The sequence below is a fragment of the Mustela lutreola genome, chromosome 1 (assembly GCF_030435805.1).
Source record: "Mustela lutreola isolate mMusLut2 chromosome 1, mMusLut2.pri, whole genome shotgun sequence".
NCBI classification, from domain to species: domain Eukaryota; kingdom Metazoa; phylum Chordata; class Mammalia; order Carnivora; family Mustelidae; genus Mustela; species Mustela lutreola.
Window position 1 is genome coordinate 68,913,042 of NC_081290.1, and position 18,547 is coordinate 68,931,588.

Here is an 18,547-nt window from a genome sequence, read left to right on the forward strand (position 1 = left end):
TCTTGATTTCAGCTCAGGTCATGATCTCAGGGTTGTGAGATGGAAATCTACACTGGGCTCTGCTCTGGGCATGGCATCTGCTTAAGATTCTCTCTCTTCTGGGCACCTGGGTGGCTCAGTGGGTTAGGCCGCTGCCTTCGGCTCAGGTCATGATCTCAGGGTCCTGGGATCGAGTTCCGCATCGGGCACTCTGCTCAGCAGGGAGCCTGCTTCCTCCTCTCTCTCTCTCTGCCTGCCTCTATGCCTACTTGTGATCTCTCTCTGTCAAATACATAAATAAAATCTTCAAAAAAAAAAAAAAGATTCTCTCTCTTCCTCTCCATCTGCCTCTCCCCATTCCTGTCTTTCAAAAATGAATGAATGAATGAGTGAATGAATGAATGAATGAATAAGACAAACCAAGACAGTGCCAGGCAAACAGATGTGCAGTCATTTTATCCTCCTGGTACATAGATCATCTTTGTTAAAACAAAACAAAATGAAACAAAACAAAACAAAACAGAAAACAAACAAAAAACAAAAAACAAAAACAACCCAAAACAAGCTAAACCATGAGAAGATACGGAGAAATTAAATGCATATTGCTAAGTGCAAGAAGCCAGTCTGTCTAAAAAGGCTTCATACAGGGTGCTTGGGTGACTCAGTTGGTTAAGTGTCTGCCTTTGGCTCAGGTCAGTACCCCAGGGTCCTGGAATTGAGCCCCACATTGGGCTCCAAACAGGGACCCTACTTCTCCCTCTCTCTCTGCCCCTCCCCTCTGTTTCTGCTCTCTCTCTCAAATAGGCAAATGAAATCTTAAAAAAAAAAAAAAGGTTACATAGATACTGTATGATTCCAACTGTATGACATTATGGAAAAGAAAAATCTATGGGGACAATAAAAAGATCAGTGGTTTCCAAGGGTTCAAGGGAAGGAGGGATGAATCTGTGGAGCGGAGGGTATTTTTTAGGGCAGTAAAATTATTCTATATAATAATATAATGATATATACATGTCATTATACATTGCTCAGAACTAATAAAATATTCAAGACTAAGAGTGAACCTTAACGTAAACTGTAGACTTTGGCTAATACTAATGTATCACCATTGGCTCACCAATTTTATCAAGTGTACCTCACTAATGCAAGATGTTAATAAAAGAAACTGTGTGTGGGGGGACTGTAATATGAGAACTCCCTGTACTTCCCAATGAATTTTTCTGTATCTCTAAAACTATTCTAAACGATAATTTCAATCATTTTTTTGAATAAAAGACAATAGGAAAATAAAACATAATGCTAACAAGTATTAATCTAAAGAAGACAAGAAAGAAACATATGAAAACAGTGACAAAAAGTGAAACAAACAGAGAAGTCACAGGTCTAAATCCAGCACTACAAATAATTGCATTAAATGTAAATGGGACTAAATATTCCAACTAAAAGGCAGAGACTGTTAGAGTGGATAAAAGAACAGGACCTAAGTTTTGAGTTTACAAGAGCCTTTAATACACTTAAAATACAGACATAGTAGGTTGAAATAAAAAGGCTGGAGAAGTTATATACCAATACTAATCAAAAGAAAGTTGAAGTGGCAGTATTGATATCAGATAAAACAGATTTTAAGATAAAGAGTATTACCAGCGATGAAGAAGTAGATTTCATACTGACATAAAATAAATGTATCAGGAAGACATAACAAATATCAATGTACATGTGTCTAATAATAGGTTTTAAAAATATTTTTAAAAATTTTATTATTAAAGTATAGTCTACATACAATGTTATATTAGCTTCAGATGTACAACATAGTGATTCAACACTTTTATGCATTATGCAATGCTCACCACAATAAGTGTAGTCACCATCTGTCACCAGGCAATGTTATTATAAAAATATTATTGTTATTATTATATGTATTTTTTTATTTGACAGAGATCACAAGCAGGCAGAGAGAGAGAGGAGGAAGCAGGCTCCCTGATGAGCAGAGAGCCTGATGTGGGGCTCGATCCCAGAACCCTGTGATCATGACTTGAGCCGAAAGCAGAGGCCCTAACCCACTGAGCCACCCAGGTGCCCCTATTATAATAGTATTGACTATACTCCCTATGCTGTACTTTTCATCCTTTTGACTTATTTATTTTATAACTGGAAATTTGTACTCTTAATCTCCTTTCCCTATTTGGCCTGTTCCTATACACCCCACCCTGGCAACCAGTTTGTTCTTTGTGTTTATGGGTCTGTTTCTGTTTTTGTTGTTGTTTTGTTTTTTAGATTCCACATGTAAGTGAAGTCATATGGAATCTAAAAAACAAAACAATAACAAACAGAATTTCATTTTTTTATGTCTGAGTAATATTCTAATGCATATATATACCACATCTTCTTTATCCATTCACCTACCAATGGACATTTAGGTTGATTCCATGTATTGGCTATTACAAATAATGCTGCAATAAACATAGGGATGCATATAACTTTTTGGATTAGTTTCTTGTTTCTTTGGGTAAATTCCCAGGAATGGAATTACTGGATTGTGTGGTATTTCTGTTTTTAATTTTTTGAGGAAACTCCATATTTTCCATAGTGGTTGCTTCAGTTATTAATTCCAGCAATAGTACATGAGAGTTCTCTTTTCTCCACATCCTCACCAGCACTTTCTATTTCTTTTTTATTTTAACCATTCCGACTGGTGTAAGGTGACTTATTGTGGTTTTCATTTGCATTTCCCTGTGATTAGCAATGTTGAGCATCTTTTCATGTATCTGTTGGCCATCCATATTTCTGCTTTGCAAAAATGTCTGCTCATTTAAAATTCTTTTTTGGGGGAGCACTTGTGTGACACAGTGGGTTAGGTGTCCAACTCTTGGTTTTGGTTCTGGTTGTTATCTCAGGGTTGTGAGATTGAGCCATGACAGGATCTGAACTCTCTTCCCACCTCCCCTGCAACCCCCCAAACTCTCTTTCAAATTACAAATCTTTTTTTTTTTTTTTAAAGATTTTATTTATTTATTTGACAGATGGAGATCACAAGTACGCAGAGAAGCAAGCAAAGAGAGAGGAGGAAGCAGGCTCTCTGCTGAACCCGCCCATTGCGGGTCTCGATCCCAGGACCCTCAGATCATGTCTTGGGCTAAAGGCAGAGGCTTTAACCCACTGAGCCACCCAGGCGCCCCCCAAATAACAAATCTTTAAAAAATAATAAAATAGAATCTTTTTTTGGTATTGCGTTGTAGGAGTTCTTTATATATATTTTGGATACTAATCCCTTAGCAGATATATCATTTACAAATATCTTCTCCCATTCAGTAGCTTGCCTTTTTGTTTGTTGTTGGTTTCCTTCACTGTACAAAAGCTTTTTAGTTTGGTACAGTCTTCATAGTTTATTTTTTATTTTATTTTATTTTTGCCTGAGAAGACAGCCACAGAAATTATGCTATTGCTGGTAAAGAAATTACTGCCTATGTTCTTCTCTGGGAGTTTTATGGTTTTAGGTCTCACATTTAGGTTTTTAATCCATTTTGGGTTTATTTTTGTGTATTGTGTAAGGAAGAGGTCTTGCTTCATTCTTCTGTATGTCACTGGTTTTCCCAACACCATCTATTGAAGAGACAACAGATGTCTTTTTACCGTTGTATATTCTTGCCTCCTTTGTGATAGATTAATTGACCATATAAACTTGAATTTGGGGTGCCTGGGTGGCTCAGTGGGTTAAAGCCTCTGCCTTTGGCTCAGGTCAGGATCCCAGGGTCCCAGGACCGAGCCCCACATCGGGCTCTCTGCTCGGCAGGGAGCCTGCTTCCTCCTTTCTCTCTGCCTGCCTCTCTGCCTACTTGTGATCGCTGTCAAATAAATAAATAAATCTTTTTTTTTTTTTGAAGATTTTATTTATTTATTTGACAGAGAGAGATCACAAGTAGGCAAAGAGGCAGGCAGAGAGACAGAGGAGGAAGCAGACTCCCCGCTGAGCAGAGAGCACGATGCGGGACTTGATCCCAGGATCCTGAGATCCTGACCTGAGCCAAAGGCAGCGGCTTAACCCACTGAGCCACCCAGGCACCCTAAATAAATAAATCTTTAAAAAAAAAAAAAACACACCTTGAATTGTTTCTGGCCTATCCTATTCCATTGGTCTACAGGCCTATTTCTGTGCCAGTACCATACTCTTTTAATTATAGCTTCACAATATATCTGGAAATCTGGGATTGAGATACCTCCAGCTTTTTTTTTTTTAACTTTAATTTTTCAGTGTTCCAAGATTCATTGTTTATGCATCACACCTAGTGGTCCATGCAATACATGCCCTCCTTAATACCAATCACCAAGCTTACCCAACCTCCCACACCCCTCCCTTAAAATTGCTTTGGTTAGGCCAAGTCTTGGATGAGTTTGGCTGTCAATCCCAACCCAGTCCAGAATGGCTACTCTGATCTTTGTTAATAAGGAAGGTGGAGAACCAGGCACCTGTGGCTCCCAAGGACAGGCTGAAGCCAGGGTCTAGGACTCCAGCCAAAGCTTTAGATGGGAGATCTCACGTTTCAGTACCAGGTGTAGGCAAAATGTTTGATGCTCAAGCAGCCTTAGCTAGAGTTGACACAAAGTCTTTGGGAACTGTCAACAGAGCCACAGAAAATTCAGTAAAGACTAATGGGCCTCACAGTCAGAAGCGGCCAACCTTTTCTGCCTAAAAGGTGACTGAGAAGACTGTCAAAGCAAAAAGCTCCATTCTTGCCTAGGATGACACCTTTCCAGAAATAGAAAAATTATTTCCCTTCAATCCTTTAGATTTTGAGAGTTTTGACCTGCCTGAAGAGCACCAGATTGCACACCTACCCTTGATTGGAGTGCCTCTCATGATCCTTGATGAGGAGAGGGAACTTGAAAAGCTGTTAAAACTGGGGCCCCCTTTACCTCTGATGTCCTCTCCACCCTGGGAGTCTAATCTGTTGCAGTCTTCCAAGCATTCTGTGGACCTTGGATGTTGAATTGCCACCTGTTTGCTATGCCTTACATATTTAAATTTCTTAGCACTTAGTAGCTTGTATGTTTTGTATTAATAAAGCAGCTCTCTCAAAGACAAAAGAAATGCTTTGGCTATTCAAGGTCTTTTGTGGTCCTATACAAATCTGAGGAATATTTGTTCTAGTTTTGTGAAAAACACAATTGGTATGTTGTTAGGAATTGCACTAAATCTGTAGAATTGCGGGGGGAGTGGAATATGGACATTTTTAACAATATTACTTTCATTCATGAGCATAGTATAGCTTTCCATTTGTTTGTGTTGTCTTTATCAATGTCTTATAGTTCTTAGAATAGTGGTTTTTCACCTCCCTGGTTAAATTTACTTGTAGGTATTTCATTTTATTTTGGTGCGATTGGAATCAGATTTGTTTTCTTAATTTAGCTTTTTGCTACTTATTGTTAGTGTATAGAAATGCAAAATACATGAAGCAAAAACTAACAGATTTAGAAGAGAAACACATAAATTCACAATTATAGTTGGAAATTTTAGCTATCTTCTTGGCAATTGAAAGAATAAGTAGAAAACGAACCAGTAAGAATGTAGAAGGTCTAGTTGACAACAAGTACTTTGGCCTAATAGCTATAGGACATCACATCAAACAATTGCTGAATCCTTTTTTTTGACCATTGCACATGGACTGTTCATCAAGACAAGCCAATTGCTAGGCCATAAAAGTGAAGCAGGAAATATTTCAAACTGAATGATAATAAAAAATGCAGCGTATGAAAATTTATAAATATAGTGAAAATAAAAAAGGTAAATTTATAGCTTTAAATGCTTATATTGGAGAGGAAAAATGACTTAAAATGATTTTAAGTTTCTATTTTATTTTATTTTATTTTATAGGATTATCCTTGGTCCCAGGGACTGTCCTTCTTCTTCTTCTTCTTTTTTTTTTTTTTAAAGATTTTATTTATTTATTTATTTGACAGATAGATCACAAGTAGGCAGAGAGGCAGGCAGAGAGAGGAACGGAAGCAGGCTCCCCTCTGAGCAGAGAGCCTGATGCTGGGCTTAATCCCAGGACCCTGGGTTCATGACCTGAGCTGAAGGCAGAGGCTTTAACCCACTGAGCCACCAAGGCACCCCTGTTTCTATTTTAAAAAGCTAGGGAAAAAGACACCAATTAATAACCATATTAACTATTCGGTGGCCAGGAACGAGTTTTAAGCATTTTACTCCCTAACGTGATAGCGTGGTACTTACATGTAGACGTTTTGCTATGTGTAGCTTTACTTTAGGGAACTGGCTGGGTCCTTTGTTATGACATGAATTGTAGTCTCATGGTTTTCTATTTAAAATAATGGAAAATAGATCCCCAGTTAGTGTTTTAGCATGAAACAACGGATTTTCAGAATGGATCATTAAGTTGGAGATGTCCTATAACTAGAAAAAACAATTTTAGAAAGTGATAAAAAATCTTAAATATTTGTAAATACTAGATATCTGTACATTAAGAAACACTCTCCCATCAAAATGACAAGAAATAATGGTGTTGAGGATGTGGAGAAAGGTAACACTTGTGCACTGTTGGTGGGAATGTAAATCGGTGTAGCCACTGTGGAGATGATATGGAGGTTCCTTAGAAAGTTAAAAATAGAACCGCCATCTGATACAGTAATTGCACTTCCGGGTATTTACCTGAGGAAACAAAAACAGTAACTCAAAAAGATGTCTGCATCTCTGCATTCATAGCAGCATTATTTATAATAGCCAAGATGTGAAGACAAGCTCAGTGTCCACTGACGGATGAATGGATAAAGAAAACACGACATAGAAACACACACACACACACACACACTCACTCAGACACGAAAAAGAAGAAAATCTTGCCAATTGTGACAACACAGATGGATCCTGAGGGGATTCTGCTAAGTGAAGTAAGTCAGACAGAGAAAGACAAATACTGTATGATCTCACATATATGTGGAATCTAAACAATAAAAAACTAAGCTCGTTGATACAGAAAACAGACTGGTGGTCATCAGAGGCAGGGTGGAGAGTGGGTGAAATGGGTGATGGGGGTCAAAAGATATAAACTTCCAGTTAGAAACAAAGTCCTGGGAATATAACTTGCAGCATGGTGGTGATTGTTCAAGATGCTGTACTATATATCTGAAAGAAAGTAGGTCTTAAAAGTCCTTATCACAAGAAAAAATGGTAACTCTGTGGTGAGAGGTGTTAACTAGATTGGTCATGGTGACCATTTTGCATACAAATATCAAATCATTGTGTAAGTTAAAGCTGTAAGCTAGAGAGTTTTGGAAAACTTGCATCTGCCTCTGTGAGTGTCCAACGCTGGAAGACTTTTCTGAGGAGACTGCTGGCAATAATGACTGATTTCTGGCGTGAATACTGTATGGTGTCAACGTCTACACAGGTGTTGTTTCCACATGATCCTACAGAATTCTATCGGGGCAACAGACCCACTCAGGAAGCAACACAGACAGTGAACTTTAATAGAGCAGAACACAAAGTACACTGACAGTTTCAGAGTCCACACTGCAACTATTATTTTCCTTTTTAAAATAACTTTTATTTTCAAGTAGTTTAAATCTCATAAGAAAAAATCATACAGAAAGATCCATGTACGGTTCACCCAGCTCCCTGCAATGGCATGTTAACACGGACAGAGAACCTGTCAACCAGGCAGTCCTGTTACCTCAGGTGCAGACCTCAATGGGGCTTTACCTGTTTTGCCGGCACTTGCTTTTCCTCCAATTAACCATTAAGGAACCAGTGTCTGTCAAGTTTTAGAGTAGTGTCAAAAAGAACATCTACAGTGACTACAAAAAGGATTTAAAAATATTCCTCCCTTTCATCAGGGAGGTAGACAAACCATAAGAGACTCTTAATCATAGGAAACAAACTGAGGGCTGCTGGAGGGGAGGTGGGAGATGGGGTAACTGGGTGATGGGCATTAAGGAGGGCATGTGATGTAATGAGCATTGGGTATTATATTCCACTGATGAGTTACTGAGCTCTACCTCTGAAACTAATAATATACTGTTAATTAAATTTAAATAAAAAAAGACATTCCTCTCTTTCCCAACTATGTATCTGTGTGACTACTTCAACCAAACACACACATGACCACAGACAGAATGCAAACTCTAACCCAGTCTAACGGAATAACTTAATCTTCAACTAAGACACTAAAGAGATGTGCAAAAAGGTAAAACACCACCACTCTCCACAGTAGATATTCTTGGCTTGGAAAAGTTATTTTCCTTAAAAATATTCTATGTTAAGATGGAATGAGTTTGTATCTTTATACTTTCAATGAATAGGTTTTGAAATGTCTTAATGTTGAAAGATGTAACACACACTAATGCTCCTTGAGACCTCCAGTGGTTTCTAGAGTTATTAAGGGGTCTGGGCTCTGTGAATAAACCCCGGCAGCAGGTAAGCCTCCTCCCAGAGTTCCCAGGCTCTTGGAAGTCCACAAACACCATAATAAACCCGAGACCTTTTTATTCACCAATTAAAACACACACATTTGAGTGAAATCTTAACTTATTGAGAGGAAATTAAAAGTTCAGAACTTTATGGAGTGATTGTCAACAGGGGAATATGATTCATATTCCAACTAAATGATTTTAAAAGTGACCCTTTAAACCGTTATTTAATCTATATTCAAGTACATCAGAGAAAGAAACTGAAACTATTCAACAACTTTGTAGAATTCACAATTTTCTTTAGAACGTTCTTGTGTTTAGGCAGATCTTTATTTCATTACCCAAATGCATGAAGTGAATAGTAGACTTTAAAAACATATTGTTTTTGCAGTGGCTAAGACTTTGTGTTGGTTTGATCCATGGCCGTGAAGAACACACAGATGGCAGCTGTGATGAGGACGTGCATTCCCTCATAAAGAAGTTTTGGAGAAAACACACTCCATATAAACAAATGGTGACGCAGGGATGTCACCAAAATGATATATGCGGAGACTGGAAAAGAACAGGTCAGTGCGTAGCAGAAGCAAGCGTGACTCAGTGCAGAACCACTGTTAATACAAAGGGAATGTGTATTAGTATATGGCTTTTTTGCATCACATAAGGTATGAACACATACGTAATCAGTATTTTTATTGTGAAAATGGCCGTGGTAACTCTTATTCCTGGTATACCCCCTGCCCAATCTGGTCAGTCTGGTGGGCCCATCCAAGGGAACAACAGCTGCAGGTGGTGGCCTTGTCACTTTCTAGTGACTCAACCTGCAAAATATTTGTGAAAAGTGTATCCCCCAATTTTGCAATAGTTATGTTTAAGAATTGTGTGCATGTACTACTGTAAAATACATCACAAACGCTATGAAACATGATGAAATGAAAATCACACAGGATGAGAAACATGTTTTGAGCTCTGCTTTGTGCTGCTCAGTGAGGCATCTGGTGGGTCTGGTCTGGGGACACTGGCCTGAGAGGGCGTGCTAAGCAAATTAAGAGCAAAGAAGAGCATTCTCAAACATGTGCACACCCTCAAAGCATACGTCTGTCCTCCCTTTCTTGTCAAACCATCACACAATCATTACAGAAATCTAATGTATTCTTGAAGGCAACTTCCTGAGACTGCTTCTTCTAAAATGAGAGTTCCATCACACACTCACAACACCTCACAGATCCTCAGAGGCCAGGATTTCCAGGCTCTTGTTAAAGCCCAGTTCCAGGTCTGACATCTCCCGCAAACACCACGATGACTACAGGTGGCCTTTCTGGGGCTGGTAAATGCCGCACATCACCACTGCCCTCCCCTTCCTGAAATATGACCCCCATTACACACACAGCCACTCTCACTGTGTAGGACTCTCATCACCACGGCCATGCACAGGGATAGGGATGTGGGATTACTGGAGTCCCAGGTGGGGAGCAGATGGTCTTTATGCTCTAGGGGACCTTGGGGGGGCACCATGATCACACTGGGAAGGGTCTGGGCACGAAGGGTGAACAATGAGGAGTTCTGTGTAGGGGGAGCAAAGACCCTGAGGCGGAGAAGCGAGTGTGTACAAGTGTGCCTTTATGTGTGTGCACGTATGTGCTCTGCAAAGGAGTTCCTAGGCCTAGCGACTCAGCGCCACTACCTGTGCCACTCAGATCACCTCGGCAGGCTCAATGTCTGACAAAAGATGCCAACAGCCACTCGGGCCAAAGGATGCCTGGCCCCTCACGCTCACAGCTCTTGCCCTCCGCTGTGCCCTCACCAAACCTGACGGGCTCCCCATCTTGGGCCTTGGTGCCAATCCTTTCTTCCTGTTGGGTTCTCTAGCTGTTGCCTCGACCCCTGGCAGGGGACAGTCTGTTTGCTTCTACTTGCCACCATCCTGTGGCCTCATCCCTGTGCATGTACTCCTCCTCCCTCCCTTGATTGGTTGTGATTACTTTTACCCATATGCTCTTCTTTGGGAGGCCCTCCTGACCAAAACCAGCAGACTCAGGGGCTCAGCCATTCTGACCTCATCTCTATGACATGCTCAGCAGATGACTGACTCATCTTTCTGCTACTGCTGCCAGACCATGAACTCCTCGGGGGAACCCTTGCGCCTGCACCTTGGGTCCTACTCAAGATCCAGTCCCTTAGGCAGAGATCTCAAGGGAGCTGGGCCCTGTGGCATTACTTCATTAACTCCTTCGAGGGCCACTGCACCAACACCTGCTGAGGGAAACTCTTGGGAAAAGCTTCATGAAGGAAGCTTGCGGCTCATGGCCCTGCTACCCTCTCCTGGGAAGTGCCATGGAGTCTGTGCTCAGATAAGAGCCTACTGACCGGACAGTGAGGGTGATGGGGCTCCCAGGAACCTGCCCCTCCTGGCATTTCAATGTCACACAAAGCAAACACTGACTTATTCAGAAGACTCTGCCTTCTTCCTGCCATAGCAACACCCAGTAGGGTCACCATTCACAGAATTTCAGCAAAGAACCATGTGCACCTAAGGGTAATAGGTGAAGGCCTTGCAGCCTGGCTCATCACGGCTGTCCACCAGGCTCCAGACCAGAAGCCAGTTCCTGAAGCCAAGCATCACGGACCACCCAAGACCCAATTTTTGAGCCATGAGAAATATTTTTTTCCTACCATTTTAATCTGGCTCTAGTTTTCTTGACTTTGAATCACTCCCACCCCAAAACCAATGGGTAAATTTTGATGTTTTAAGCTTTTAAAAAAGGAAAAGGAAAACCCTTTACTAAAATAAAAGAAACATTCCTTAATTAGGGAAAATATCATATAATACTCCTAGGCCAATTAAAATGCTTTCAGCTTACTTATAAAAAATGCTTTGTCTTTTTGTCTCCCCAGTATAAACAGATGAGAATGCAGGAAAGTCAAACTGTGATTTCAGCGCCAAGGAAGCTGTCCTTCATAGAAGACCAGACTCTCACTGTCTGGCCCTCCTCCGGAGCCACATGCACTGTGGCAGATAAGTTCTCCTAGGCCAACTCGTGGCCCCCTAAGTCCCCCACACATGATGGTACTGACAAGGATTGAGGCCTCCCAACCTGACCTAATCCTAGGCACAGAGACATCAAGGAGCCTGCTAGGGAGAGAACCAATGGCTCCGTGGGTTCAAAGACAGAATGAAAGCCTGAACACCCCTCTGCTCGGCCAGCAGCACCTTGGCTTGCAAGTGCTGACCACCAGCCCCGCAGTGCCTCTAAGAGGACTCTATTATGGATGATCCCAAAGTGTGTATACGAGGAAGACACGGTGGCTTGTAGGCATCTTCCTTGTCCTCAGGAAAACCAGCTGGAGGAAACAGAGTCCCACGTTTGGAAAAGCTGAGTGTTAACTGTGGCAATTTAGAGGGGAGGCTAGAAGGTCTCTAGAACAGGAAGCCTGCTCTCCACAGCTGAAGCTGTTACTAGCTTTCTTGCTCTAAACTTTGACTTGAGAGTGTCACCCTACTCACACCTACACTCCCTTTCACCCCATATGTAACTGGGCAACGGCAAGAGATGGTGGCTTGTGGACAGGAACTTCAGGGCAGAAGTCAAGGGTCACCATGGTTTGGGTCCCAGGAGCCAGTCTGGGGTGAGAATGAGAGGAATCCCATGAAATATGTGGGGACCCCCAAGTGCTATCCTGAGAGGTGGGGCCTGAACATGTCCCTGGAGCTTCAAACATGGGGTTAACAGTCACCACAACAAGGGCTGCATTTTTTAAAAGGGCTGCATTTTTAATAGGGGGCAGAGAAGTGGGGGTTAAAGGGGTAATAGGAACAGGAGCCTTCACTTCCCCTAGGTGATACCCCTGGGGAAGACAGGAGACAGTGGGACATTAGGCAGGAACAGTGTCCTCCTGGAGTCTCCCTAACTGGCTGTGATCTACATGTCCTGCGGCCCACTCAGCACAAGGATGGCCCGGCTCCTGAGCAAGATGCTGGCATCTGGGTGTGCAGTGGTGGTGGGGCATGCCTGTGGGTTGACTGTGTAGCTTAAGAAATGCACAGGGGCGGGCGCCTGGGTAGCTTAGTGGGTTGGGCCACTGCCTTCGGCTCAGGTCATGATCTCAGGGTCCTGGGATCGAGTCCCATATCGGGCTCTCTGCTCGGCAGGGAGACTGCTTCCCTTCCTCTCTCTCTGCCTGCCTCTATGCCTACTTGTGATCTCTCTCTCTCTCTCTCTGTTAAATAAATAAATAAATAAATCTTAAAGAAAAAAAAAAAAAAAGAAAAGAAATGCACAGGGGCTTCTGGGAGGGGGGCACTGGGGAAGACAGACACGGCATGGCTGCTCATGCTACCTGCAGCATCCGTGGGACTCCTCGTGTAGGCCCCACAACCCCGGAGGCAATACCATCTCCCCATTTTACAAAGGAAAGTGCAGAAACAGCCCACATACCACTCAGGCCACACTCTGCCAGGATGGACCCAGGCACTGAAGTTATCATGGTGCCCAAACACTGCCAAGTCCCCGCCTTAGGAAACCCCCTTCTGGGAGGGCCAATGCATAAACAAATAATAAAGCACCAAGGAGCATGATGGGCAGGAGGGTGGGGTGGGCTGTCCCATCGGTCTGCGGTACCATGTGGAGCCTGAGGGGGCCTCTTGGGGCAGGACAGGGCATGGCCACCGAGTGAGAAGCCCTTCAGGCCTGTGCAGGCTCCTCTTTGCAGCAGGGCCCCTGGAGGTGAGAACGAACATATTTTATCTTCATGCCCCAAATGGAAGACCCCTCCCTGCCCACACCACTCAACCAGGCCACCAGCAAGCAGAGAAGCCGAGAAGGGATTTTCCTTCCTGTGCCCCAGGAAATCACATGCTGGTGTGACCTGGAAGAGAGCAGCTGAAGCTGGATACTCCCATAGCCTCCCAGCCATCCTGACACAGGGTGGCCACAGACCTGCTCTTGCACTAGCCTCTGACCCACATGCTGTGGAGAGAAAACTGATGAAGGCCATTAGGCCCTTGGGGTTCAGAACCCCGTATGTGGAATAAGGTTCTCTCTTCAAACTGTCAACCTGCCATCAGATTTTGTGCTGAAAGACAAAGGAGGAACTTCACCTGCGGGTTTCTGAGCTCAGGAAGCTCACTAAGTGGCTGGCCCATAGCACAGGCCCTGCGAACGTGGCAAATGCGGTCAGGAACGCAGCTGGGACCTCCATGTAGGTGTCCAGGCCCACGAAGCCTGCTGAGACGTCCACTGTGGCTATGTTGTTGGAGTTTCCCTGGAACACAAGGAGAAACAGCACTGACACGGCCACCAGCAACCACAAAAAGCTTCGTGCGGTCATGGCGATATGGACACACAGGAGCCCCAGCCTCTGCCCTCTCCTGTCCTACCTCGCTCCAGGTCAGGAGGAGCAAGTGAAATGTATTCTACCTTTAAGAAACTCAAAAAATGTAAGTCTGCTGATGCACTATGGCAAATTCCAAACTCTTTTCAGCTCTATCTACCTGAGATAGACACGCTGACCTCCCTGCGTAAGGACCTGTCTGAGGGCTGTACCTGGCTGGCTCTGGGGGGCAAAGTGGCCAAGGAGAGGCTGAGGGCGGTGTTGCCATATGGCCTCTGCAACAGGTAGACACGGCTGGTAGGCAGGACAGGGCATGCTAGTCACTGGGAGGGCTTGGCCACTAGGTGTCTAGCTGACGTGTGAGACCCGAGACCTTGCTGGGTCACAGCCCAGCCCTGGGTTAGGGGTGGGGTAGTGGGGTGGGGGATGTACAGCTCACCCTGCCCAGGAAGGTGGGGTTTGCATCCAAGGGAAACCTCTCCCAAGATTCAGCTCTTCTCTCCACATGCAGTCTTTATCACTGCTGGTGTCCTTTCCTCAACTATTCAGGACATTTTTAAGTCTGACATTGTCTGCCTTGGTCCATCCAAGGCCCCTCCTGGAACCACTTCTCAATGACCCAGGACACAACTCCAGCGGGGGTTTTTGGCTTCACAAATGTGACAGTGGAACTCCATTGCCGCCTCCTTTGCCGTGTCACTTCAGGTGGCCACCGGGTCATGCTGGCAGATCTCCGAAATATCTCAAAGACAGGCATTCACTCCTGTCCTCACACCCCTCTTACAGCAGGCCCCTTCCCTGACAGCAAGCTCCACTGTGCAGCTTCCCCTTCATCCACTTTGCCCCTGGCTGCCGAGGCTCTCTCCTGATGACCTAATTCCTACCTAGAAGCCCCTCACTGTAGACTGAGGAACTCCCAGAGCTGCTGAGAGGAGGGAAGAGCAAGAACCCCAAGTGCTGCAGCAAGGGGAGGCGTGATGACGACAGACTCGTGGCTCCAGCACTGGGAAGCCGATGGAGGTCCCACCGAAGCTGCCTCAGTCGTGGAAAGAGAATTGGCCACAGACCATTATGGTCCAGACTGCCTGCTCTGAGGCTTTACTTGCCTTAACTCATTTAATCCTCAACTGTTCTGATGTGGTGCCATTGTGACTCTCAGGGAACTGGTGGGAAACAGGCAGAACATGCCAGAGGAGGCTAGCTGGGCACCACACTCCCAACCCCTGTGCTATCAGGAGTCCCCGCGCTGAGACAAGCAAGCGCTGAGACCTACAAGCAAGCCTGTAGGTCTCCTAGGAAACCTGACCACGAGGGAAGGGCAAGGGGGAGCGTTGAGACTAGGGAGGTCCGCCTTGCTATTGGTCACTGCCTGATGCACCAGGGTCTATGCTCATTCTGCATGCTGACAGACCCCCAGCACAGACCACAGTGCTGCTGCAGGGGCACCGGGGCTCTTGGACACATGAGTTCCACTGCCAAGCACCAGCACCATGGTGCCGTTATCGTCACTCCCCATGGAATGTGGCCAACGAGGAGGATACTGAACGTGAGGTGGTCTCCTCACTGGGGGCATGACAGTGGCTCCATCACTCTTCCTGACACCAAAGCCTTGGCACAGGCCAGAGGGCCTAACCAGCAGACACCTTCTTCTTCTGAGCTAAGAGGGAAACCACCAGAATCTCGCCATCTGTGCCCACAGGGTCTACCATGTGACCAGTTGCCACTCCTACATGGAGCCCTGGCTATCCACGCACCTCTGGGGCAGGAGCGTTCTGTGCTCACCGGACATGCTTGCTGTCCAGCACAGTTCCCAGGAACTGGATAAGGGAGGGGGCTTGGCGATTTTCCATGGTGATGGCATTCCCATTCCCCACCAAGGCACTTGTGATCAGAGACACAGAACTCCTGGATGGAGGCGACCACCAGGATGAGGCCTGTGTGTGACTTTCAAAGAGAGGACTGTGAGATGGACAGGCCGTCTAGAAACTTCTGGAAAGCTTAGCAAAGCCTGAAGTCCTTCTACAGCAACACATCAGCTACAGTGAATGGCTAAGCGTGAAAGAGCCGCTGACAAGGCCAAGCAGATCTCCCCCAGAGGCTGACTCCAGACCCGCTCTCTCTCCTCTGCGACTTGTGCCAGTATTTACAATAGCCCTCCTTCATCTTCCTCCCCTTCTGAGTTGGAATGCCTGGGCAAACTGCACTCCCTCACATCCACGAGGCTGGTCACCTTTTACAGTTCTTCGGATTGGTAAGAAAAGCTGTGATGTCTGAGATGGGGCTACTGGACACCACGGAGACACACACAGCTGAACCACTGTGTGGCTCAGCGGAGGCCAGCCTGCACGGGGTGGAATTGACCAGCACTTCTCCAGGCGCTGCATGCTGGTCGTCAGTGTGGTCTTCGGTCACCAACACTTCCTGGGATGGGCAGCGACTCCAGGGAGGTCCGATTACTTTCTAGGTCCTACAGACCCCAGTCAGGCCTCCTCTACAGGTCCTGAGGAACATCGGCAAGCAGAGAGCAACTACGCAGGATACCTACCTCCTGTTTGTCACTACTTGGTCCTCACAGCAGCCAAGGAGGAGATAAGCTGTTGAGTGGCCCATTTTATAGATGACACTAGGGCACAGCAGGTGCCTGCCAGAGGCCGCCTGGCTTCTTCTTCTTCACTGGTGCCAGACACCAGTGTTAGGGGCTACAGCTACCCATGTGCAGGGCTGGACAGAGTATAGGGGTCCTCTAGGAAAGATGGATGGTAAGGAGGGTCTGAGGGTCAGGTCACATTCTCTAGGACTTACGGATTTCTAGAACTTCCCCCTCACCCCCTTTGGGCTTCCGGGAACAGACAGAGAACAGTGAGGGAGGTGCTCTGTGGGTGACACCAGGAGTACCAGCAAAGCATGGAAGAAGCCCCAGGCCCACCTGTTGGGACAAACACACCACACGTGCTCCTAAGGACTGAATGAAGAGGGTGCGCAGAGACAGTGCAGAACCTCACTTTCAAGATGGCAAAACACAACAGAGTGCTCAGGGCCTTCCACACAGTTCCTCCACCAGAGGGTGTGAAGTCGGGGAGTGTGGGGAGCTGTGCCTACCCTCGAGGGTACCAGAAGCAGCCACTAGATGGAGGGTGGGGCCCTCTGAACCAGGGCAGAGATGCAGGAAGGCTGGGTTGGAAATGAGTCCCTCCAAGACTAGGAGCTGGTCCCTTTGTCCACTTGTCCAGGTGCCACTCCAAGCATATAAGCGAATACTAAGGTCCATCCTGGAGGTGGCTTAGACTTTCCTCTGGTGGGCCCTTTAACACTGGGGAGAAGACATGATGACCACGGGGCTCCACAGGACTGACAACTGAGTGAGGACACCCAACAGCATCCAGCACTGATGGCCAGGGGGAAGGGCAGAGAGTTCAGTCATTGCCTCATGAGGGAAAGCAATGGAACTGTGATGTGTGTCCCGAACGGGTCATGGTAAACAGACCAGTACACAACCACATGCTGTCTTAAGCACTCCTGGATCCATACCGAGGGTGTCCATCTTAAATAACTAAGCATATTTTATCCTATAAAATGCACACAGGATTTAAGCATCATTCCCCACACCACATTGACAGTTCCTTCACCAAACAACCTTTTCAACGTCCCAAACTATGGTAAGCTTTTCTCAAAGAAAAAAGACAAGTGACATACAAAAAGTTAACAGACTTTCCACAATAATAGTGAAAACCTACCTGGAAATAGAAGAATGCTTGACCGAACCAATAATGCATTATAGTGATCTCAGCTGCATCATGCCTCAGAGGCTTCCAGATGAATTTAGTCATTAGTGTCTGAATCAAGAGGCTCAACACTAAGACTGGCAGATTATGTGGCCTGAAAAGCAAAGCGGCCAGAAGAACTAATCCACTATATATCTCCCATAAACCCACAGTCTTGATTGTGAAGTCTGCAGCAATGACTTGAGATTTAAGCAAGTCTTTGGTGCCCGTGAACAGAATGCCAAGGACAAAGACATGAACAAAACGAGCTTCAATAACACCCCTAAAAAAAAAAAACAAAACAAGTTTGGTTTGTTAGCACCAGCTTGAAAAACTCATATATATTCTTCCCATGAAAACCGTGTGTCTACTTAGCTGACTAAACAAGCCACAGCTCCCGCCCACGTGGGTAACTCTGTGGAAGGGGCAGGTGTCTGCTTCTGCATATCAGCCCCCCAGGACACCCTCGCCCAGAGGCTGGCAGGCCTGTTCTCTCTGTGCACTTATCCAATGGAATTGGATTCTGGGAAACTGCGCTCATTTGGCCCGAGCATGGCCTGGTGCAGGATGAGAGCCATCACCTGCCGGAAAAACCATCCACCTGCTTCACGGTGAATCGGAAAGACCACTGCAACAGGACAAGGTCAAGCTCTGTCAGAAATGTCCCTAAATTCATAATGTTAAGATACATTTGGGCATGTTTACAACCAAGCACTCATACACACAAAACAGTGTAGTGCACACTGTGGGGCCTGGAGAAGGACAGGGCCACGTTAATTCTGGGCTCTGCCGCTTCCTGGCTCTGTTGCTGGGGCAAGTTAGTTAAGGCTTCTGAAGCTCACTTCATCATTCCTAAAATGAAGAGAAATGGTACATATACTTCATAAGCTGTCCTGGGAATTAAGCAAGAGAACACAGGAAAAGCGTGTGGCACACAAGTATTAAGGATTATTAAGAAGTATTTGAGGGGTGCCTAAGGGGCTCAGTTGGTGAAGCATCTGCCTTTGGCTCAGATCATGATCCCAGGGTCCTGGAGTCAAGCCCTATACCGGGCTCTT

The 18,547-nt window shown here is 45.3% G+C and overlaps 1 protein-coding gene and 1 pseudogene across 6 annotated transcripts in view; one reads left to right on the forward strand and one right to left on the reverse strand.

Moving 5' to 3' along the window:
- Positions 1–4,396: 4,396 nt before the first annotated feature.
- On the forward strand, positions 4,397–4,964 carry LOC131827420 (securin-like; annotated as a pseudogene).
- A 3,495-nt stretch (positions 4,965–8,459) lies between these two features.
- Positions 8,460–18,547, reverse strand: part of PIGG (phosphatidylinositol glycan anchor biosynthesis class G) — a 45,790-nt gene continuing 35,702 nt past the window's right edge. For 2 of the 6 annotated variants that reach the window (XM_059167937.1, XM_059167904.1), the window contains exons 11-14: positions 17,463–17,772; positions 13,496–13,659; positions 13,017–13,115; positions 8,460–9,008 (exon numbers count right to left, since the gene is read on the reverse strand). In XM_059167937.1, coding sequence (XP_059023920.1) covers positions 8,795–9,008; positions 13,017–13,115; positions 13,496–13,659; positions 17,463–17,772 — 787 coding nt within the window. In that variant the 3' untranslated portion in view covers positions 8,460–8,794. Of the gene's footprint in view, positions 9,009–12,961; positions 13,116–13,495; positions 13,660–17,462; positions 17,773–18,547 lie in introns of those variants that run through there. The other 4 variants (XM_059167929.1, XM_059167912.1, XM_059167921.1 and 1 more) reach the window with 4 other exon arrangements.